The sequence below is a fragment of the Pelophylax lessonae genome (assembly GCF_965119305.1).
Source record: "Pelophylax lessonae genome assembly, chromosome: 4".
Lineage (NCBI taxonomy): Eukaryota > Metazoa > Chordata > Amphibia > Anura > Ranidae > Pelophylax > Pelophylax lessonae.
Window position 1 is genome coordinate 444,464,343 of NC_138771.1, and position 23,692 is coordinate 444,488,034.

A 23,692-nucleotide genomic window follows, 5' to 3' on the forward strand; every position below is an offset into this window, starting at 1 on the left:
TCTCCCCCTCTCTCTCTCCCCCTCTCCCCCCCTCTCTCTCCTTCTGTCTCTCTTTCTCTATATTTTCCCTCTCTCTCCCTTCCTCTCTCTCTTTCCCTCTCTCTTCCCTTCCCCCTCTCTCTCTCTTCCCCTTTCTATCTCTCTTACCCTCCTCTCCCTCTTCCTCCTTCTGGAGTTTTTAACTCAGAGATAGAAAGTACTATACATAATTAATTCTGTGAAAAGCAGCTTTACAAATACCATAAAGCCTTGCGTTGAGAGTAACTTGGTTTGAGACCGTTTTGCAAGACCACAGCCCATGGTTGTCGGGAAGAGACCCCTGTCCCCATCAACATTGGGCAAGATGGGGGCAAGGTGCTTTGGGGCTGCCCGAAAGCACCCACCCCCCCATGTTGAGGGCATGTGGCCTGGTATGGTTCAGGAGGTGGGGCACTTGCCCCCACCCCCATCTTGGCCAGCCAGGTTGTGTGCTCAGATAAGGGTCTGGTATGGATTTTAGAGGGAACTCATGCCGTTTTTTTTTTTGGGATGGGGTTCCCCTTAAAATCCATACCAGACCTGTTTTTTTTTTCATTTTTTTATCTGTATTGCTGGGAGCCGACAATACATTACAGCTGCAATCAAGTTTTAAATGACATTTTTTCCTTTAGTATTGCTGCAGCAGGCTACAAACATCGCACAAGTGCGCTACTTTACAGGCACATTGACCACTTTACGACCGGCTCACGAGGATTTACTGCTGCACTCTGCCGCTTACAGACAAAGCGATGTAGACCTACGTCGCTAGCCCAGGAGCCTGTAGGGGGCGAGCGCGCGCCGCCGACGGCACGCTCCCGCCCCCGTTTGTTCCCTGGGGAGCTAGCGCATGTGACCAGCTGCTCCGATGGCCACCGGCCACTCGCGATCTCCCGGAGGAGAGGGAGAAAGACAGACGGCTGATGTAAACACAGCCGTCGGTCATTCTCCCTGAAGTAAGCACAGAGGCTATGCGATCCTGCTATATAGGATCGCATGTCTCTGTGGTTACTTCACTAGCCACGCCCCCTGACAGTTAGAATCACGCCCCTAGGGACACACTTAACCCCTTGATCACCAATAAGGTTAACCCCTTCCCTGCCAGTGTTATTTTTACAGTAACCGTGCATATTTATAGCACTGATTACTGTAGTAATGTCACTGGTACCCCCAAAAGTGTCCAACATGTCAGTCAGGGATCCGATCTGTCCGCGCAATGTCGCAGTCCCGCAAAAAAAAAAAATCGCACAGGTGATCAAATACCACCAAAAGAAAGCTCTGTTTGTGGGAAAAAAAGGACGTCAATTTCATTTGGTTACAGCGTCGCACGACCACGCAATTGTCCGTTAAAGTCACGCAGTGCCGAATCGTAAAATAGGGCCTGATTTTTGAGCAGCCAAATCCTCCGGGGCTAAAGTGGTTAAGGAGGCTCCCCAGTCACAATATTTAAAGGAAGTTTTCATTTTTATTGTTTCACTTTAAGCATTATTAAAATCACTGCTCCTGTAAAAACGATAGTTTTAAAATTTTTTTTTTTTTTGCATTGATTCAGTACCCAGGTCCCCATACACTTTTTTGGGCCAATAACTTGTATTTAAGCCTTTAAAATTAGGACTTTTGATTTTTCATGTTCGTGTCCCATACACTTTAGTGGAGGTCGCATGTTTGCTAGAACATTTCCCCTGTTCAAGATGTTCTGGTGCGAACCGAACAGGGGGGTGTTCGGCTCATCACTACATGTGAGTTGCTAAATGATGAACCTTCATTAAATGTATCCATATTGCTGCACTTCGAGGCGCCTCTTTTCTCTTTTATACACTGTAGTTTCTGCTGCATTTTGCTTCTAATCCCCTTGTGGAGGCTGCCATTTGTGGATAGACATTTTATGGTTACACAATCTATCACATTGCTATATTCTTTTTATATGGACTATAAACTGAAGGACTTATGAATAAATGGTTATGGATTGAATCATCCGAGTTTCCATTATTTGTTATGGGGAAATTCGCTTTGATCTACGAGTGCTTTGGATTACAAGCATGTGTCCGGAACTAATTGGGCTCGCAATCCAATGTTTTACATAGGGCAGCAGATCTCTAAAATAGTCTTTTTTGTCTCAATTTTTAGCCTCATCAATTTCCTTAATGAAACTTCTCCAGCTCTTGCTTTAATTGTAATTTTAGTACACATGCTTTTGTATTAAATGTCTCTGCTGTCAGGTTAAATAACTGAATAAGAAGAAAAAAATCAAACCAATTTGTTACAGACATAGCGCCTGAATGCAAAAGCACATAAGAGCTACCTGAATTGTGTTCATGGCAAGAAACTGTTGCCCAGCTTTCATGAATTATGGCCGTAATGTCCAAAGATGAAAATGTTTTATTGAATAACCTCAGCAGTGTTAAAAACTAGCTTAAGTGACATTGGGATAGAGTCCTTTTAAAAGGTAATGTGTAATGGTTATAATTATATTAGTAGGGAGAAAAAGGATGGAAGGGCCAGTTAAGTGTAGCATCCCAGGTAAAGGATTTATTGTCAAAGGATTAAAAGCACTCAAAAAGAGTTTAAACATAGTATGCTCATATGGTATAATTGTTGTGGAAGAACGATCCCTCCTACATCTGTCCTGCAGGACCGTTTCTATACACAGCAGCTGGAACCGACACCAGCGGTCCTGCAGGATGGATTTAGGAGGGATCGTTCTTTTACCACCATTATACCAAATGAGCATACTTTGTTTTAACCCTTTGTGAGTGTTTTAATCGTTTGACAATATATCCTTTACCTGGGATACTACACTTAGCTGGCTCTTCCTTCCTTCTTTTTTCTCTCTATTTGGTCCTTACAGAGTCGGTCACAATTCTGAGGATAGCAGCCAGGGGTGGCCCCGTACCCCCGCCTAATTCTCATATAACTGTTTAGAATTATTTATGGACTTGTTGTTATAACCTGGAGTATCGGGGTTATATAGTGAGATACATATTGGCTGGCTGGACAATATAATCTCTGTGTGCCAGAAACTGTACTTCCTTGTACATTATAAGTATATTTTATTCCAGTTTTTACCCAACCCCATCAATAATCTGTTTATAGAGCTAGCCTGTGGGCGGGGTCATCTGCACCCGTGCACGTGGAGGGTACCTCTCGCGCAGAGCGCATTCATTAGTGCCCAGGACCAGGCAGGGACTATGGTCATGTGAAAAATCGAACACTAAGGCAGTTTCCCAACATAGAGATGAGCATTCACTGTGTGCAGTAATAATATGCAGAGTTCCTCTGAAAAAAGACTTGTCCGATTTCACCACCACCATCAATGTTTCCATTAGGAGGGACATGCTGAGCCTGCGCCCAATCCAACTGTTAAGCGTACCGGTTACCTCACTCCCAGTAACAGAATTGGGTCCCACTGAGCACATAGCTTGAACCTCATGAGTGCTCCCACTTAACTCTTGCCTTTCAATACCTCGTGACTAGGCCATAGATCTCCACAACGTGGATTCAAATCTGGTTGCTATTGGATACCGACTCCTACCAGGTACCATGCTGAATGACTGATTGCTTGTGTCTTGTACTTGGTTACTCTTAGCAATTACACTTCTCTTCTTGTCTTGCCTCGTAAACCCTTTGCAGTGATGTTACTTTATACCCTGTAATGTTGCCGTCAGTATTTTTACTGTCAGCCAGTTAAAAAAGGGCACTCTTATACTCCCAGTAAATGTCGTTGCCACTAAAAAATATAACTGTGATGCTCGGCATGTGCAGTTCTGGTCAGGAGTCGGCCTAGACCATCCAGTTGCCTGCTACAGTGTGTTCTGGTGGTGCCAGCACGAGTGGGTCTGGCTGAGGTGGTGCCTGAGCATGTTGTGTAATTTCATGGTGCAAGGGAGCCGAGCAGAGTGGCCAGAACCTCATGTGTAGGTCTGCTGGATGTGAACAAGTCAAGCCAGGGAGCAGAACTGTTAGTGCTGTTTGGACTGGAGTGGACTGAAGGGACCACCTGGCGTGGAGAGGGACTGTCACTGTGACTCAGGTGGGGACGTGTTGTGTCAGCGTTCCTGTGAGAATCAGTTTCGTGTGTGTGCCTGCCCATTCTAATTTCTTGCCCTCCTGAGTCCTGTCCCTTAGTTACTGTACTTACTATATCGAAAATAAAAAATAAAATGTTTTTTGCCTTAATATTAACCTTAAATCACATAGCTACATGCATATTGTACTTGTTCGTAGCCTTTTATACTAAAATTTGCACTTAAAACTGTAATTTTGTAATTTTTGGAAATGCCAGTAAAAAGTTGGCTGTGCCAGTAAATTTTGGGTGTCGTGTCAGTAAATTTCATTTGGGTAGGTTGGCAACACTGGTGAGTTGTCAGAGGATGCGGAGCTCCCATACGGCACAGATAGTATAAGAAAAAGTGACATCCGTATACGCTCTACCACCATGCCTAAATTCTGTAAAAATAAATGGTTAAATTCATTTCTGATGCTGGTTGAGGAAGATCTGAAGCTGGTCAACTGGAGCTTGGTGCCCTCTGACAATCTCACAAGCAGTGAGAGAAAAGCCCTTAAGGACCTTAAAAATGCCAAAGACTTGGTGATTAAAAAAAGTGATAAAGGAGGGAACGTGGTGCTTCTGTCAGCAGAAAAATATGAGAAGGAGGCCCTACGTCTCCTATCTGACAGAGATACATATAAAAAACGTCATTATAACCCCCTACCCAGTCTGGTCTTCAATATCAATGAGAAACTCACCTTTGCTTATGAAGCAATGTTAATTACAGAAAAAGAATATCAATTCCTGCAAGTGACTGACTATAACGTACCAACGTTTTATATTATCCCAAAGATTCACAAAAATCCAGTGGATCCACCGGGTAGGCCGATAGTCTCGGCCTGTGGTGGTCCCCTGGATAGGATAGGGAAATATCTGGACTCCTTGATCAAAGATCTTGTTCTCGACCTTCCCTCGTATGTGAGAGATACGGGGGACGTCTTGAACAAGATCAAAGATCTGGAGTTTGACACAGAGGTCCTCCTTGTTGGTATAGATGTAGAGTCACTCTACACTTCTATACCACACCCCTGGGGCATTCTTTCAGTTTACCATTTCTTAGAACAAAAATTTCCCCTTAAAGGTGCCCAAAACTAATTTCTTCTCGAACTGTTGGAGTTTTCCCTTCAAAACAATGTCTTTCAATTCTTAGGTACCTACTACCAGCAAATTAGAGGCACGGCGATGGGAGCCCCATGGGCCCCCTCATATGCCTGCCTCCATCTCGGAATGTGGGAGGAGGAAACAGTGTACGCCTCGCCTATGTACTTCAGCCATGCTTTGACCTGGCTGAGGTACATAGACGATGTGCTCATGGTGTGGAGTGGCACACTGCCGCAATTGGAACAGTTCATGCTTGAACTTAATATCAATAATAGGACTATACACCTAACTTACACTGTTGATAAGAAATCTATTTCCTTCCTGGACCTAAATGTTGTGTTCAGAGATGGGAAATTTAAAACCTCCACATTCCGAAAACCCACAGCAGCCACACGCTCCTCAGAGCTGACAGCCATCATCCAACAAATCTGAAATTTGGTATCCCGGTGGGTCAATTTATTCGTATTAAACGAAACTGCTCCACACATGAGGATTATATCAGGGAGTCTAAAGATTTATATGATAGGTTCCATGAACGCGGCTATTCCCACCGTACGATTAGGAGGGCTAAAAAGAAGGCAGGAATGAGAGACAGGGAAGACCTACTCAATCAGAACAAACCAAAAATCGATAGTTCCGATTCACCGCGATTAATTACAAAATTTGGGTGCCATTGGTACAAAGTAAAGAAAATACTTGAACAACACTGGCATGTTCTCCAAAAAAATTAATCCCTTAAAAAAATAGTAGGCCCCAGGCCACTCATGGTGGCCAAGAGGGCAACTAATCTTAATGATCAATTAGTGCATTCAGAATTTATAAGAACCCCAAAAAATAATTGGCTAACCAAACTACCACCAATGAAGGGTATGTTCCCATGTGGTCACTGCAACATTTGCAGCCATGTAGAGAAGTCCCAGACATACACTGATTCCAAAGGTGAAGTGACATATAAGATCGAGTCCTTCATTAATTGCTCAACTTCGCGTGTCGTATACTTAATTGAGTGCCCCTGTCACAAGTTGTATGTGGGCAAAGCTAAGAGACAGCTACGTATACGAATTGGCGAACACCTTAAAAGTGTACGCCTGAAGGAGGAAACACCAATAGGCCTGCATTTTGCAGATAAACATAACAGTGACCCAGAAGGTCTCAGAATAAAGGGATTATGGGCCTTAAAGATATCCACTAGAAGGGGTGACTATGACAGAGTATTACTAAGAGAGGAGAAGGCATGGATTTTCCGCCTGCAAACACTTGCGCCCTTGGGCTTGAATACTGACATGAGCCTACGTGTGTTCCTTGATCCTTGAGAAGGAACATGGGGCACCCGTTGGGGAGTACCAAAAAAAAAAAGGGGTCCTCTCTGAAACAATATAAAATCATCTCACCCCTCATGAGCACTGTAATCAAGGAATACCATACAAGGCCTTGGTCAACTTGGCTTATTACCGACATGAGTGGTGAGGGCACGAGGTTAGTAGAGTTGCTCTATATACTTGAAAACATCATAACAAATGGGACCATATGTTTCTCCTTTAAGTTTTCTACTTTGTGTATATATAAAAAGACCTCTGTCCCCTTCAGGGAGTGATTTTATTAGACTCCATGGATATGTCGGTCCAAGTAATGGGTCACCTTGGATAGACCCTAAGGGAATCCCCTATTTCCAGGTAAATAGAGTCCCCTCTATATGTAGGGGTTTATTGGGGTTCTCCTTTCCTCCAGTCTCGGGTAAGAGTGGCTGTACATTTTTAGAAAGTGGATCTTGCTCGGGTTTAGGAGATCTAAGCTTACATGTGGCAAAAGTCTACCAAATATATAGATTTATCATTCTGAGCTGTATTATAAAATAGGAAGTGGATGGAACTGCTGCATCTACCCTGGGGACTGTCTGACAGTATATCAGAATATAATGAGTAGGTGATTACTACACGCACAATGGAGTTTCTCTGTCAAAATGCCATATAGACATTTAGTACTGGAATATAATACAATGAGAGGAGCCATGTATGACTTTCTCTGAAATCTCTATATATGGGAGAATAAGCGGCATGGTATACTGTATTTATTTAATTAGTGTACTGTGATGCGTATATATTGTATCATTTGCCACTAAATTATAAACAACGTTAGAATGGAGTTGGAATGTATGTTTCCTGTTTAAAATTGCTCTATGTAGCAGGGAAACTGAGATGGTGCTATACATTTACCTCCTGTTGGTCTAGGAAAGCTTAAGTGTCCCGGATTAAGAGTGTTGTGAAACATCTTTTCAGTTAAATGGCTCTGGAACTGCATCAACTTGGATATAGTAACTTTTTGACTATATACCCCTTTAGATCCACAAGATGGCATCTTTTTAGATAAGTCGGAGGTCAATGTGGAGGAGCGTTTGCAATGACACCAGCTGTGACTGGTCCGCAATCAGGAAATGCCTCCATAAAATGTCTCTCCGCCTATACAATGACGTCCTGACGAAGCGTGCGTCACGCATGCGAAACGCGTTGACGTCACACGCTGGCCACACACCCATTGGAGGAAACAACAGGTCGTTGATCCAGCCGCTCAGGCTCGCGAACCGCCGTGTGCGGCAGACGCCACTAACCATAGGTGTCTCGGAGGAGCCGACTGCATCTAAATTCCATCACACCAGGAGACAGTATGATACATCCATTGCCTGGATTCAGCCATCTATGTTCAGCTGCGCGGTGAGCGAAAGGAAGTCCATGGGGATTGAGAAAAGGCTGTGAGCACCAGGTATATTTAGTTACAGCATGGGGTTCTGATGCAGCGGAAGGCATTTAAGCTGATATTCATTGCCATGATATACTTTGAATCATGTCTTATACAACTGCCCACTGTTAACTCATACCGGTGCGAGCCTGCGCAGCCCATTATGTGCCCTGCGTCTCTCCCTTGTTCCTACAACATACCAGACAAACTCTGAAAGAACTTTTTCCACTGTCCCTGGATGACCATCGTGGTCGGCTACCAAAATACAAAATTGCCCTTGATTGCAGCCTGGCCATTATAATTTCCACTTGCCATACTACATTAAGACCGGCTAATCAATTACCCTAATCAAGGACTGTTTACCTCCTTCCACCTTACATTTCCATGAGTCTAAGTACCCTACCAGTTGTCCATCCATTCACAATGGTATGTTAAGACTACAGTAGTCTACAACTAAGAGGAGGCCCTGATTGCTCACCAGTCTTGTTACTGGATGTCATTGTATCTGATGAATGGTCTCTTGACCAGATTTGATTCCAGACTGAAGCATATGTCATGTGCAATCGTTCTTCTATATCCGATAATTTTTTACCAATGTGAAGGTTTTTCAACTTGAAGAAATTACGATTATACACAGTTTGGTACATTAATATATCATCATATTTTTTGTCTTGGGTACCCCCTTTTTTGACACATTGGGTATGTGGCATGCCGATACACTAACAGTAGTCCTGGCAGTATAAACAAAGCTTGTCATGAGCCATATACTGTAGGTTACTGTATTGGTGTATCCAAACTACCGAATGGGTGTGTGGCCAGCTATGTGTGTGTGAGTCATTGTATTGTTTTTATGTCATTCATGTTGTACAACATCGCAATTGATTCCATTCCATGTTTTGTATTCCCCCGACTAGGGTTTTTTTTTAATCTATGATATGACTTGTTTTTCAATAAAGTTTTTTCGATTTTCTGATTAAAGCAGTTGTGAGCATCCCTTTATGCAACCACTCCTAAGGAACTGTCCTTTAGCTCCTAATTTATTCCTTTTTGGCAACACTGGGCCCTGTCCTGAGTGTGGGCACTGTCAACAGGGTGCCAGTGGCAGACCTGCCAATTTTGGTGTTTAATGGCAAATGCCAATCGAGCTCCATGGTGCTGGGCAGAGAGCACAGGGCTTACTAGAGGATGTCGGGCCCTCAGGCCACCCTCATGAAGACTGTTTCTGATTGTTTGGTCAGAGACATTCACACCAGTGGCCTGCCAGAGGTCATTCTGTAGGGCTCTGGTAGTGCTTGTCCTGTTCCTCCTTGCACAAGGGAACAGATACCGATCATGCTGATAGGTTAAGGACCTTCTATGGCCCTGTCCTTCTCTCCTAGAGTAACTGCCTGTCTCCTAGAATCTCCTCCATGCTCCTGAAACTGTGGTGGGAGACACAGCAAACTTTCTGGCAATGGCACGTCCTGATGTGCCATCCTGGAGGAGTTGACTGCCTGTATAGGGTTCAGGAATTGCCTCGTGCTACCAGTAGTGGCACTGACCCTAGCCAATGCAAAACTAGGGAAAAGCAGTCAGAAAAGATGAATAGGGAAAAAAAAAGTCAGTGGCCTTTACCTGTAAAACCATTCCTGTTTTGGAGGTTGTCTCATTGTTGCCCATCTAGTGCACCTGTTAAATTCATTAACACCAAAGGAGCTGAAAGGGTTTAACAAGCCCCTCTGCTACTTAACTGACCAGATCAATACCCCAGGAGTTTAATTGACTTGATGCCATACTCTGATTAAAAAGTGTTATTTTAATTTTTTTGAGCAGTGTATATTGAGTTCTTTGGGCACAATACCAAACTATGCCAATAAAAATAATATTTAGGCAAAAAGACAATTATCATGGACACCAAATTATTTTAAATGATAGACCATGAAATCTGGCAGGGCTGGGCAAAACCAGATGCATGCATTTTGCAACCTCTCAAGTTGAGATATTTCCGTTCTTACCCAGCCCCCTTCGAGCTCTTGGTTGGCTTACCAATTGTTTCATTTGCTGCAGTCCATACCAGACGCTGGACTTCATATTAGACTTCTGACTACCTTTGAGTGTCTCTGCGCAGATGGCAGCTACATGCCACATTTGTTGTCAGTCCTCTGTAAACAGCTTAATGCGCCTCCATAAGGTTATATCCATCCGTACATTAACCAGTGGAAGTTGTATTTAAATCTCCTTTTCCAAACAGCAAATCAACAGGGTCATCACTCTTGCTCATAAATCCTACATTGCCAACTGTTTTCAGGAACAGGGCTACAAGCTCTTATCTAGGTGGGATGGGGTCCCAGTACCGCGTAACAAATTTTACCCTCATGTCTCCAAGTTTTGCTGGCGCCGTAACAAGGAACCTGGCATGCTCCTACATATTTTTTTGTCGGTGCCCTCTGCTTACCCAGTTCTGGACAGGGGTGGGCAACATAATCAAACAACTGACATATGTTGACCTTGGTGTGGACCCCCTGGGATATTTTCTACATCTAAATTCAGTGCCCCTGAGCTGTTACAAAATGTGTTTGACAGTGCTTTTTCTGAATGCTGCCTGGGCATGTATCCCTGACTTATGGAAGCTCACTATCCTGCAGACTTTAAAACATTGGTTTTTGTCAGAATAGACAAAATTAGAAGGATGCAAAGCTTGACAGCGTCTCTCCATAGAAGAGAGGATCAGTTTAGAGATACCTGGTTGCCATGGACAGCCTTTACTTGCCTGTCTCAGTATACTGATGGTTTCTTTATTTAGATCAATAGAACCCAATGCATGATGGTGCACTGTGACCTTCGGATGCCCCCCTTGGAGGGGGGGGGATGGGTTCAGCCGGAGCAGAGTCTTCCACCCCTTCCATCTCTCTATTCCCCCTATGATTCTAATGTCCCCTCAACTCCTTGCTCCCCAACCCCCCCCCCCTCCCCATTTTTTTTCTCTTTTTGGTCCTCTCTTCTTTCATAACCCCCTCTCTTCTTTCATAACCCCCTCGTACAGGGGGCAAGAGAGTCCCTTTTCTGTTTTTGTTACCTTTAAGTATGTTTAACTTGGGATAATAATTTATGTAGTCTATGTTATCAGGCTCTAGGGGGTACAGCAACTCCCATCAATTGGGATACTTTGATCCAGATGATCTGGGTTGTTATTTCTGCTCTTTATTATTGGGCCTGTACAAGCTGTCTGGTCTGTCAGTTGTGTTCTGTTTTGGAAAAACACACAATTATTGTTTTCCTTTTATTCCATAATTCTAAATTGTTACTTTTGGCATTTCTCTGTATTAAAAAAAAATTGTGTGTCTTATAGCATACTTCTCCATGCAAGTCATATGGGCACGCCGAAAATACAGAATTTCTCCTCCAAATACATCAGGTCATCCAACATTTGAACGTGTATTTCGAGCACAGTGAGTTACCATGGTTTTGTATGCATTTTATATGTAGATTAGCCGCAAATTTTTAAAATATAAAAATATTAATTATTTAGGTGACAATCTTACATTATCCCATCTCCATAATTTTGCCTGAAACATTTTTTTTCTTTAAAATCGCTGACCACTAAGGCATGTTATGTCCAGTGAGATTTTTATGGAGCAACTATGAAAAAAGGCTTGCTTTGAATAATTTTTTACATATACTTGATTTGCACTATTGGTCAAGCATCCTCTTTTCTTCTTTTTATTAATGTTTTTACCCAAGGTTTTCACAAGATTCACTATTTTTTAACTAAATCTTGGGTGGAAAATTTGTTAATCTTAAAAAGCCATGTGAAAATTGGGTAAAAACATTGATAGATAGACTCTTTATTTGTTGGGAACTACACCTAACTGCCTCCTATTCTGAGAGCTCCAGTACCAGAGTTTCTACATAACAATATGTGTTGGTTAAATATTCTCCATCAAACAAGTAAATGACTGTAGGGCCCAGGGTTCCTACAACAGAGTGTCATTCTCAGATTCATCCTTTTTTTTCTGCTCAGAAACAAAAATGGGACAACCTGAAAGGTTCCTGTGTGTAACTTAGCTTACAGCCATTTGATAAACGGGGTCATATGTTTCAGGGTGTAATACCAAAAATGTGGGCTGCAAAACAATTTAACTTCTAAGTTGTCCCTTCCTTCTCTAAATCAGCCAAGGGAAATACAAAAATAACAAGATGAAGAGATAATGTCCCTTACCATTAAAACCAGCAAGCAAACTGTATTCAATAGTTTCTCAATCCTCACCACAGCTATAAATAATGATACAAAGTTTATCTATCCAGTAAAGTACAGTAAACTGAAGCGTGGACATAAAGGTAGTGTAGTGCAAATAGCAAAGAATATGTGCAAAGTGCAGTATCTAATATTAAACAACAATATATTATCTTTCCCAAATATAAAACAGAATTATAAGATCATTGCATAGCTCCCAACTGTTCCTGAATTTGAGGGAATGTCCCTGATTTGGAACAAAGTCACTCTGTCCCTCTTCCCCCCTCATTTGCCCCTCATTTTGGTCTGATAAATATAGTTGTATATAAAATACACTGCTAATCTATCAAAAAGTGTTTCCCAGTGCTAACCCTTTTATCAAATTTCTAAACCGCTGCATTTGTAAATTTTAAAAGCCAGTATAAAAGAATAGTAGTGGTAAAATAAAAAAATAACTAAAAAGCACTTGGGGGTTAACCAAACTTTTTTTTTAGTATAGTTCTCCTTTAAGGGGGCGTGGCATTGGGTGTGTCCTACGCCTACATACTTTTGCTAATAGGTGTCCCTTGTTCTCATCTCAGATTTGGGAGGTATGCGAATAGGTTTTCTTGTTTTAGCTACATTATTCAGCAGATAGCACAATCTGCCCAATAATGTAACTCTTCCTGTTACTGCAGCTGAAAAGCCCTGCCTAAAGCTAAACTCACTCCACTGCAAGGGTAAAATGCTTGTTTATGCTTAGGGTACACATAAAAAGAACTTACCGTATCCCTCACTGCCCCGAGAGTTGATGCTCTACTCTTCTCCCTGATGCTCCAGCTTGTAGGATGCTTCTTGCCGTTCTCACACACAGTACTAGGCTATTGGCCCTGCATTGTACTTTATGATGTCAGAATGACTGATGGCTGCAGAGAAGAGATTCTAGGGGGCCAGTCACAAAGCATGGAGGGTGCTTAGTACTTTTTACAAGTAACATAGGCATAAATGAGCATTTAACCCTTTCATTCAAGCAGAAAGTTACTCCCTCTATAAACGTAAACTATTTTTAATTCTTATGTATTTTTAATTCTTATGTAGCAGAATTTCCAGGCATTGTGCCAGATGTTGGTCTACCAGGGTTACCACTAGTAACAACAGGACATCTAAAGCGGAGTTCCACCCTCAAAAAAGTTTTTGAGATAAAAATACCCCCGAGACAGTCAGGGCTAGTGAATTTCAGAATGGATAGCCTCTGAACTATCCCAGGTTGCACTTACATTTTAGTAGAAATACTTACCTTGAAAATTTCTTGTCCAGCACTACCATTTCAGGTGTGGGCAGCTGAAGCCAGCGCGTCCTCTTCCGTGTCCTCTTCGTCCCAAAATGCCCTGCACCGGCTCTGCTCGTCACTTCCGGGGCCAGCACGTCATCCCTGCACAGCTTCTGGGCATGCCAAGAAGCTGTTTAGCAGGGAATGACGCGCCTGCACCGGAACTGACAAACGGGGCCGGTGCAGGTGCATTGACTCCTGGGAGCGATGACGTTCAGCTCCCAGGAGTCAACGCAAGCAGGAAGTGATGGCGCGGGTCATGGCCGCAGAGGGAGGAAAAGGAAGGAAGGTAAGTATATTTTCTTCAAAAACAAGGTAAGTAAACAAAAAAAAAAATCGTCATTATCCATTTCTTTTTCAGGTGACACAGAGCAAGCAGATGGGCCAAAGTCACTTTTGAGGGTGGAACTCCGCTTTAAGCATGTTCTCCAAGTGTGAGCACTAAGACAAGAAACAGTCCAGCATCTTTGGGTTTTGTTTTTATTTTAGAAACTTAGATGGGAGAAGATAATGAGTGGGATACTCCTCCGGCTCGACTATACACTGTAATGGGACAACTGAGAAAAATGCCCCTTGACGCTGACTTAACGCCGGCTGAATGCCGGTCAACGCCGGTTGGCGCTTGTTAACGCTGACTTGCTGTCCTGTTAACTCTGTACTGACTTTGACTTGCCCGGTGACACAAAGTCCTTTGCACTGCTCCCTTTAGCCCTCCTGGCTAAGGGAGCTACTTGAAAAACTGCTGCAGCTCTTAAAACTTCAGGGCCTGCACCGGCACCCTCTTTACTCTTTTACTCCTCTTCGGGGCTTAGACTCAGGCACCCCCTTTTCTAAGCTTCCTCCTGGTAAGCTGGCTCCTGGATCCCTCTGACCTTCCTGGAGTGGTCTCCTATCCTAGGCAGGCCCTGGGGCAGTTTACAGTACTCACGACTCTACTTTTCTGGAAACGTCTGCCCCAACAGCTCCGCATGGTCCTCAGCACACTGGATCCCTCTCTGCAGCTCAGCTCAACCTTCTGTCCTCTAGGCTGACCACCCAGGACACCTTCCCTCACACTGACAGGAGGAGAGACAGCCGTCACCCCCCTCCTGGTGTGCTATTGGTCAGGTTTACTTCACTGCCCAATGAGAGCCCTCATTGAGTACAGTGGGGAGACTCCCCAAGCTCCACAGGCACACCTGGCAGCACATGACAGCCTAACTGGACAATCAAGGCCCCCCTGATAGGCAGGGTCACCCATATACTTTTCCTAGCACCCACTAGGAGGGTGCTACACTTATGCTACTAGAATTTGTAAATAGTTAGGAAGGTATATATTATATTTACTTGTTTTAAACTTGTTTTTTTTTTTTTTTTTACATTTCTTCAGTTGCTTCCCGATTTCTGGCCTAGGCCAAAATGATGTGGTATATCCCAGGAGTCCTTATGAGAATTCTCTCTAATTGTCTTCCAGGGCAGCACCTGAGAGATAGACCCCTCCCACCTGAAACAGGAAACACCTTAGTCCACCATTATAAAAAAGCCAGTCATACCTTCTGCCTCAGTTTAATTGGGTTTCCTCCAGACCCACAGGAGCTGCATCTGTTTATTTTTTTCAGTCTCTGTACTAATTGCAGGAGGCTCCCTGACCAGCCTCCCATTAAGCTCAGTGAGCCTGGGTCAGGGGCAGCACATTGCCCGAGGTTTCACCCCTACTGAGGGGTCTGCAACCATTCCCTCAGCTGTCAGGATGCCGATGGTATCCCCCCCCCCCCCAGACTATACCTGGAGCAGCAGATCTTCTAGGCTAATTCTGCTTGCCACCTCTACCCTTCCAGGCGTCCTGGAATGGTGGTGGAGAGGGGGTGGGGGGTCGCCCCCTACATGCGGGACCCCCCGTATGAAGCACCCCCTGGTTCCCCTCACACTTTTTTCACCTGCCCAGGCAGGCCGCCGGGAGTGTCCTCGTTGTTGAAAGACCAAGATGGCACTGGGACCATAACTTCCTGTCACTTCGCTTTCGGTCCGCAGCCATCTTGGGAAATGTGAAAAAACAGAGCGAGGGGCATCCCCTGAGGTCATTTCTGGCAGCTGCAGCATGATTTTTGAAAGGAAAAACTCACTGAATAGAGCAGGCATTATATCCAGAAACAAGAGAAGACAAATGCCTCAATGCTTACAAAGAAAAGGGGCCCTAGGATACCAGGAGGTCGCAATGCAGGTATGTCCACCAACCTGCATGGGGGAAGCTTAGGGGCGGGCTGGAGCTGGGCAGGAAGCAGTTAAAGGTCCCTATGCTGTGGTTCCTTTTCTGAGACTGACCATGTCGGATGCCTCCCCACCCTGCCCTGCAGATCCTGCTGGACAAGACAGCTTCAAGGTAAGCCAGAGCCCCCTGGAGTTCCCCCTATCTTTACCTCACCAACAAACAGTTTTTCACTGTTGTGAATGGCAAATGCTCACTTCGCTTTGCGCTTATTTACAGACCCCAGAAGAGAAAAAGCCAAAGACCAGTAGCAAGGCATGTGCCTCTTGTGGTTACAGGCTTCCTCCAGAGTGGACGAAACCCTTTTGGCAGAAATTCATCAATAAAATGGTGGCCAAAAAGTCACAGGGGTTTCTGAAGGATATGCTTAATTGTTTTAAAAAGGAAATTAAAAGCACGATTGGTCCCCTTTGTACAGCTATAGAGAAACTGGAAGCCCCACCAAGTTCCATTTAGGCCAGCACTCCATCTACCAGCAAGGCACCCATTCCTTCATGCAGCGGGGATGAGGTGGACAAAGCAGAGCAGGGATCCAATGCAGGTGACTCTGAATCAGAATCTGTAGGTGCATTTTGCGGAGAGTCAGACGACGAGGATCCAGCATCGGAGCGCATGCTCTTCCCTTTGGAGGACACAGATTATTTATGGAGGGCCATAACAGATACATTCTGTATCAAAGAGCAGAAAATTGCAGAGCTTTCACTACACGATAAAATGTATAAGGGTCTTCAACCAAAAAAAACCCAGAACATTTCAGGTACATGAGTCTCTGAAAAACTTGGTCAAGAAAGAATGGGAAGAACTGGAAAAGAAGCTCTTTACTCCAGCTGCGATTAAACGCAGATATCTGTTCATGGAGGAGGATACTAAACCTTGGGCAAAGTGCCCTAAGGTAGATGCTTCCCTTGCCAGAGTGGCAAACAAGGCTGATTTATCTTTTGACAACTCCAGAACTCTCAGTGATCCCATGGATAAAAAGATAGAGGCACTTCTGAGAAGAGCTTGGGAAGCCGCAGACGCAAATTTAAATCCAGCCATAGCACCCCCCTGCACAGCCAGGACCTTGTTAGGCTGGCTGACGCAGCTGCAAGAGCTACTAGCAGGTGATAACCCAAAGGAGGAACTGGTAAAAACCATACTCACTCTAGCTGAATTAATTAGGCCAGGTTAGGAGAGGTCTGTGGCTGAAGTCATGGTAAGGGGACATCACCTCAAAAAACAGATTATGCGGCATCCCCTTTAAGGCGATTTACTGTTCAGATCCGACCTGGAAACAGTATTGGACAGCACCGCACCCAAAAACAAGGTTTCCTCAAACCAAAAGAACCAAGAGCCAGGGGAAAACACCCTTGCATCCAGAAGATTTGATAAGACGGCGTCAAAAAAACGCTGGACACCACAAAACAATAAAGGCAAGCGAGAATTTATCCTCAAGCCTTTCGTTACAAAGAACAAAAAACAATGACGGTCCCCGGATGGGGGGCATGTGGGCATTTCTTGCTTGCCAGTGGAAGGAAATCATGGAAAACAGGTTTTTCCTTGGTACGGTAGAAGTAGGCTACTCGATAGTATTTTTCTCTCGTCCCCTCACCAAGTACCTGGGAGTCTTCATAGCCACAGTGGATCTGCATGATGCAAATCTACAAATACCGATACAAAAAAGCAATCAAAGATGCCTAAGATTTGCGGTACAAGGCCTGGCTTCAACTCTACATCATCTATACACAACTCTGCTGGTTGGCATCTCCTCAGCACCCAGGATCTTCTCAAAGCTAAGGTCAGAAGCCCTAAAATAACCTAAAACAGCAATCATAGAGTAAGGGTCATATCCAGACAATCCACTGTTCTACGAATCAGCAGATGAACGAAATACCATTCTACAAAAGAGCATATCTTACCTGCAAGGCTTAGGGTAGAGCGTGTACAAAGAAAAGCCGCAACTAATACTAAGGTCCCATGCAGGCTCAAGCCTGAGGGGACCATGGTTCAGTTACTTAAGAAACCTCAGCATACAGCCCCATCTATCACTTCCGGACATGCCGAACCTCCGGTCGCCTGGGCTAGTCAACCTCCCGAGCAACAAGGTCATGAAGCATTCGGCCTGGTTCTGGAAAGGACGAGGTTACAGAACAAAGGTCTGTCTAACTGGGTGATTGACACCATCCTAGCCAGCAGAAAACTGGTGACTAGAATCATCTATGAAAAAGTAAGGAAAAAGTTTGTCTTCTAGTATAAGAACAGGGGAGATCCTGACAAGGAGGCTATTCCAGTAATCTTAGATTTTGTACAGGAAGGAGCGGACAAGGGCATTTCCCATAACACTTTGAAGGTTCAAGTGGCAGCCCTATCTTCCCACCTAGATATTAGGCTAGAGGAAGACATGCTCATAAGAAGATTCCTTCTCTTATTTAGGAAAGCCACACCTATTAAGTTCAGCAGGTTTTAGGTGTCCATATATATATAAATATATATATATATATATATATATATATATATATATATATATATATAATGTATATATTTTAGATATATATTTTTATCAGGTGTCTTTTGCCATTTACTAACATATACTTTTTTTTACCTTTTTACCCCATTACCATTTAGGTGGGTGCACCTTTTATATAACACATCATTTTTATATACCTTTTAAAGATTGTTTTTAATATATACATTTCATGTCTAATTTCTATTACCATTTATGTGCACTCCAAATTTTTTCGTAATCGGCTGTTGGGATATGATTTTGGGGTTCCCATTATACATTTGAGGCCCTGGTGCACTAAAAAGAGCATAAACATAACACTCTCCAATTGGGTAACCGAAAGTTCCGTTTGTATTCTGAGGAGGAGGAACTAGAGGGTGGGTTTTCTAGTTGAATAAATGTGAGGCCGGAGCTTCCGATGAAGTCAATGTTGTGACGAAACGCGTCAAGCTGACATGCATGCTGCCTCGTTCTGAACCCGCTTTGGAACGCACGCCGCTCAGTACACTTCCTTAAGTGGTGCAGCTCCCAGTACACAGTACGGGTGACCCCAGGGGAGCCCAGTAAGCCTGTCAGTTTGGATATTTTTTTGCTTGCTTTGCACAACTTTTTAATCTCTTAAATAAACTCGGATTATTTGAACTTACTATACAATGAGGAGTCCCCTTTTTTATCTGGCTTGTGTCCTCTGAGACCATCTACAGGAACCTCATCCTCCAGGATCCACGTTCCCAGACCACAGAGACCCACAAAGTGCATTGTGATCTTTTGCTGATGTATGCCAACAAAGAACAACTCCTTCTGGCGAGTTTGTACTTCTCCTATTGTTTGGCGGTGTTCGGAGGGTGCCACCATCACTGTTTGCACGTCTTGAAGTCACACCAATTGGCTGCTATCTTTATTCCCACATGGGATTAACATTTGGACTACATATTGTTTCTAGTTATGTGTGAATATCTTCTCAGGACTTTTCAATCATTCTTATGTTTTTTGCATGATAGCACTTTTTTTTGCACAGCAGCACTTTTTGCACTGTTATTATTTGTAATGGTTTATTTATGGACTTAGTTATTTATTGATTTACTCCCTTTTCTTACCATTTTTTTAACCCTTTGCGCTTGTTTTTTGATATATTGTTTGTGGAATGATATTATCACTATTTAAATTCTAAGTGTATTCATCTATTGAGACTCACAGTAGAGCACCAGTTTTTGTTTGAGGATTTAGAGCTGCTATTTTTATATTTATCTGGTCCATAGCCTCAGGGTCTTGAGGCAGCAGCAATTTCCTTTTTTTTATTACTATAATTTAGAGGCGCAAGTGTTTTTTCAATTATCCTGATAGCTTACCTCGAGAGAACTAAAGATTGGCGGAAAACAACCACTCTATTCATCCTCCATGCAGGAGTGAACAAAGGGAAGTCGGCTTCGAAAAATTTGATAGCCAGATGGATAAAGCTTGCTATTCAGACAGCCTACCAAGCCCTAAACCTTGCCCCGCTGAGTGGAGTCACGACCCACTCGATCAGAGCTTGGGCATCATCAAGTGCAGAAAGAGCTGGGGCAACTTCGGAGCAGATCTGCAGGGAAGAAAGATGGTTGAGGTTCAATAGCTTTGTAAGGCATTACCGCATCAACCAACTGTCAAGTCAGGACAAGATATTTGGTCGCAAGGCGCTCCAAACTTTTTCCCCTCCCTAGTAAGTATTGCTTGGGACATCCTCTCAGCTGCTGCCCTGGAAGACGATTAGAGAAAACAAAGTTCGGTACCTTGTAAGGGCTCTTTCACACGGGCGGTCCGATCAGATCCGCCTGTCAGTTTTTTAGGCGGATCTGATCGGATCCTCCATGCAGCTCTATGGGGCAGCGGGTGTCAGCGGAGGTCACCTCCGCTGACACCCGCTGCCATCTGCATCCGATCCTGTGCTGAAATCTGGACGGATGGAAACCCTATTTTTCCATCCGTTCAGTAATCGGAGTGGAGCGGATCTGATGAGAGCGGACAAGCGGTCCGCTCTCCTCCGATCCCCCATAGAGGGCAGCGGGTGCTGAGACACCTCCCTCTCCGCTCTGCAAGCGGAGACGGAGCTGTCATCCGCCCGGCTCGATCCCCGCTGAGCAACACAGATCCGCCTGCGGAGGTGGACCGTGTGAAAGAAGCCTAACTCTTTTTCTAAGAAGTCTTCCAGGGCAGCATCCATTCCCGCCCTAAAACTTTATAAAAGGGTTTTGTGGATTCAAAAGCTTACTGAGGGATCCTTCGGTGCTTTGATATTACTGAGGCAGAAGGTATGACTGCCTTTTTTATAATGGTGAACTAATGTGTTTCCTGTTTCAGGCTGGGAGGAGCCTATCTCTGGTGCTGTCCTGGAAGACTTCTTAGAAAAAGCGTCACCAGGTACTTAACTCTGTTTTTTTTTTCTTTCATCTGGAGGAGAAGAGGAGGGGCTTTCACAGCTAAGCACACCCTCCTGCCTGTATGCATTACCAAAGGGTAGATGGATTCCAGGAAGTAAATGCTACATGGATCATCTGCCCTTACTCAAGATGGCTGCAGCTAGGGTAGAATTTTTCAAAGCATTTTTTTTTTTTATTCAACCCGTTGATTGAATTAAAAACCCAAACGTATTTATGAGCTGCCTTAGAGCAACCAAAGGAGAAGCTTATGACTAAGCTGTAACAAAGAAATAAATCTGCCTCACAATCCATCTCACGACTCCAGTTAGGTATTTTGTTAAGAGACAGGATTGATAAATGTCTCCCATAGTATTTATTTTCTGTCATAAAAAGCCTGCCTGCTTGCAAACTTTTTCTTGTTAAAAAGGTTGTAAACCCCCAGACCAAAAAAAACCCCCAAAAACCTGTAAGACAAAGGCATAATGAGCTAGCATGCATCGCATACAAGCTCATTATGAAATACTTACCTTAGAATTAAGCTTTTCCAGCGGTGCCTGCTCACCACTGAGACGGCTGACATCTTCTTTGGTGTTTCTTCTGGGTTTGCGGGCTCTGGCGCTGTGACTGGCCGGAGCCGCAATGACGTTGCAGGAGCCACCTGTTTGGCTCCTCGGCAGCATGCACTCTTAATATCTTCTAAACTGTACAAGTTTCACCTTATTATAGGCTTACCTGTAGGTACAAGTGGTGTGTAACAAAGTTTACAGCTACTTTAAGTAAAGCTCCACTTAAGTGTGTGTGTGTAACACTTTGAAAACACATCAGATCTCAAAAGGGAAAAATATCATGCTGGATATCTTTACTGATATGGACTAGGTAATGTGTTAGGAACGAAAGAATGCCACATCATTTGATAGAAATAAAAATTATCAACCTACAGAGGGCTGAGTTCAAAGACACCCCGTATATCAAAGTGAAAAAATCTTGCAGCAGGCTAGTCAATTTTTCTGATATTTCATTGCAGCAACTCAAAATGGTGCTCAGTAGTTTGTATGGTCCCTACATGCTTGTATGCATGCCTGGCAACGTCAGGGCATGCTCCTAATGAGACGACAGATGGTGTCCTGGGGCATTTCCTCCCAGATCTGGACAAGGACATCACTGAGCTACTGAACAGACCGAGGTGCAACCTGGCGGCATTGGATGGACCAAAACATAATGTGCCAGAGGTGTTCAATTGGATTTAGTTCTGGCGAGCGTAGAGGCCATTCAATGGTATCAATTCCTTCATCCTCCAGGAACTAGCTACGTACTCTCGCCACATGAGGCCAGGCATTGTCATGGACCAGGAGAAACCCAGGACCCACTGCATCAGCGTAGGATCTGACAATGGGTCCAAGGATTCCATCCCAATACCTAATGGCAGTCAGGATGCCATTGTCTAGCCTGTAGAGGTCTGTGCGTCCCTCCATGAATATGCCTCCCTAGGCCATCATTGACCTACCACCATACTGGTCATGCTGAATGATGTTACGGGCAGCATAACATTCTCCACGGCTTCTACAGACCCTTTCACATCTGTCACATGTGCTCAGGGTGAACCTGCTCTCATCTGTGTAAAGCACAATGCGCCAATGGCGGACTTGCCAATTCTGGTGTTCAATAGCAAATGCCAATCGAGCCCCACGGTGCAGGGCAGTGAGCACAGGGCCCACTAGAGGACGTTGGGCCTTCAGGCCACCCTAATGAAGTCTGTTTCTGATTGTTTGGTCAGACATTCACACCAGTGACCTGCTAGAGGTCACATTGTAGGGCTCTGGCAGTGCTCATCCTGTTCCTCCTTGCACAAAGGAGCAGACCACCTAGAGTCTGTCCAGCTCTCCTAGAGTAACTGCCATGCTCTTGAGACTGTGGTGTGAGACACAGCAAACCTTCTGGCAATGGCACGTATTGATGTGCCATCCTGGAGGATTTGGACTGCCTGTGCAACCTTTATAGGGTCCAGGTATCGTCTCATGCTTCCAGTAGTGACACTGACCCTAGCCAATGCAAAATTTGTGAAAATCAGTCAGAAAAGATGAGAAGGGGGAAAAAAATGTCAGTGGCCCCCACCTGTAAAACCATTCTTGTTTTGGGAGCCTTCACATTATCTAGTGCACCTGATGTTAATGTCATTAACACAAAAGCAGCTAAAACTGATTAACTACCCCCTCTGCTACTTAACTGACCAGATCAATATCCCAGGAGTGTACTTGACTTGATGCTATACTCTGATTAAAATGTTCCTTTTTTTTAGCAGTGTGTGTGTATACTGTGTGTATATATATATATACAGTGGGTACGGAAAGTATTCAGACCCCCTTAAATTTTTCACTCTTTGTTATATTGCAGCCATTTGCTAAAATCATTTAAGTTCATTCTTCTTCCTCATGAATGTACACACAGCTCCCCATATTGACGGAAAAACACAGAATTGTTGACATTGTTGCAGATTTATTAAAAAAGAAAAACTGAAATATCACATGGTCCTAAGTATTCAGACCCTTTGCTGTGACACTCATATATTTAACTCAGGTGCTTTCCTTTTCTTCTGATCATCCTTGAGATGGTTCTACACCTTCATTTGAGTCCAGCTGTGTTTGATTATACTGATTGGACTTGATTAGGAAAGCCACACACCTGTCTATATAAGACCTTCCAGATCACAATGCATGTCAGAGCAAATGAGAATCATGAGGTCAAAGGAACTGCCTGAAGAGCTCAGAGACAGAATTGTGGCAAGGCACAGATCTGGTCAAGGTTACAAAAAGATTTCTGCTGCACTTAAGGTTCCTAAGAGCACAGTGGCCTCCATAATCCTCAAATGGAAGACGTTTGGGACTACCAGAACCCTTCCTAGAGCTGGCCATCCGGCCAAACTGAGCTATCGGGGGAGAAGAGCCTTGGTGAGAGAGGTAAAGAAGAACCCAAAGATCACTGTGGCTGAGCTCCAGAGATGCAGTCAGGAGATGGGAGAAAGTTGTAGAAAGTCAACCATCACTGCAGCCCTCCACCAGTCAGGGCTTTATGGCAGAGTGGCCCGACGGAAGCCTCTCCTCAGTGTAAGACACATGAAAGCCCGCATGGAGTTTGCTAAAAAACACCTGAAGG

At 44.0% G+C, this 23,692-nt stretch overlaps 1 protein-coding gene across 1 annotated transcript in view; it reads left to right on the forward strand.

Moving 5' to 3' along the window:
- LOC309552691 (leukotriene C4 synthase-like) overlaps positions 1–23,692 on the forward strand; it is a gene marked incomplete at its 3' end in the record, with an annotated part of 103,568 nt that overhangs the window by 46,755 nt on the left and 33,121 nt on the right. The window contains exon 2 of the mRNA XM_082253617.1: positions 11,226–11,325. Coding sequence (XP_082109743.1) covers positions 11,226–11,325 — 100 coding nt within the window. The remainder of the gene's footprint in view (positions 1–11,225; positions 11,326–23,692) is intronic.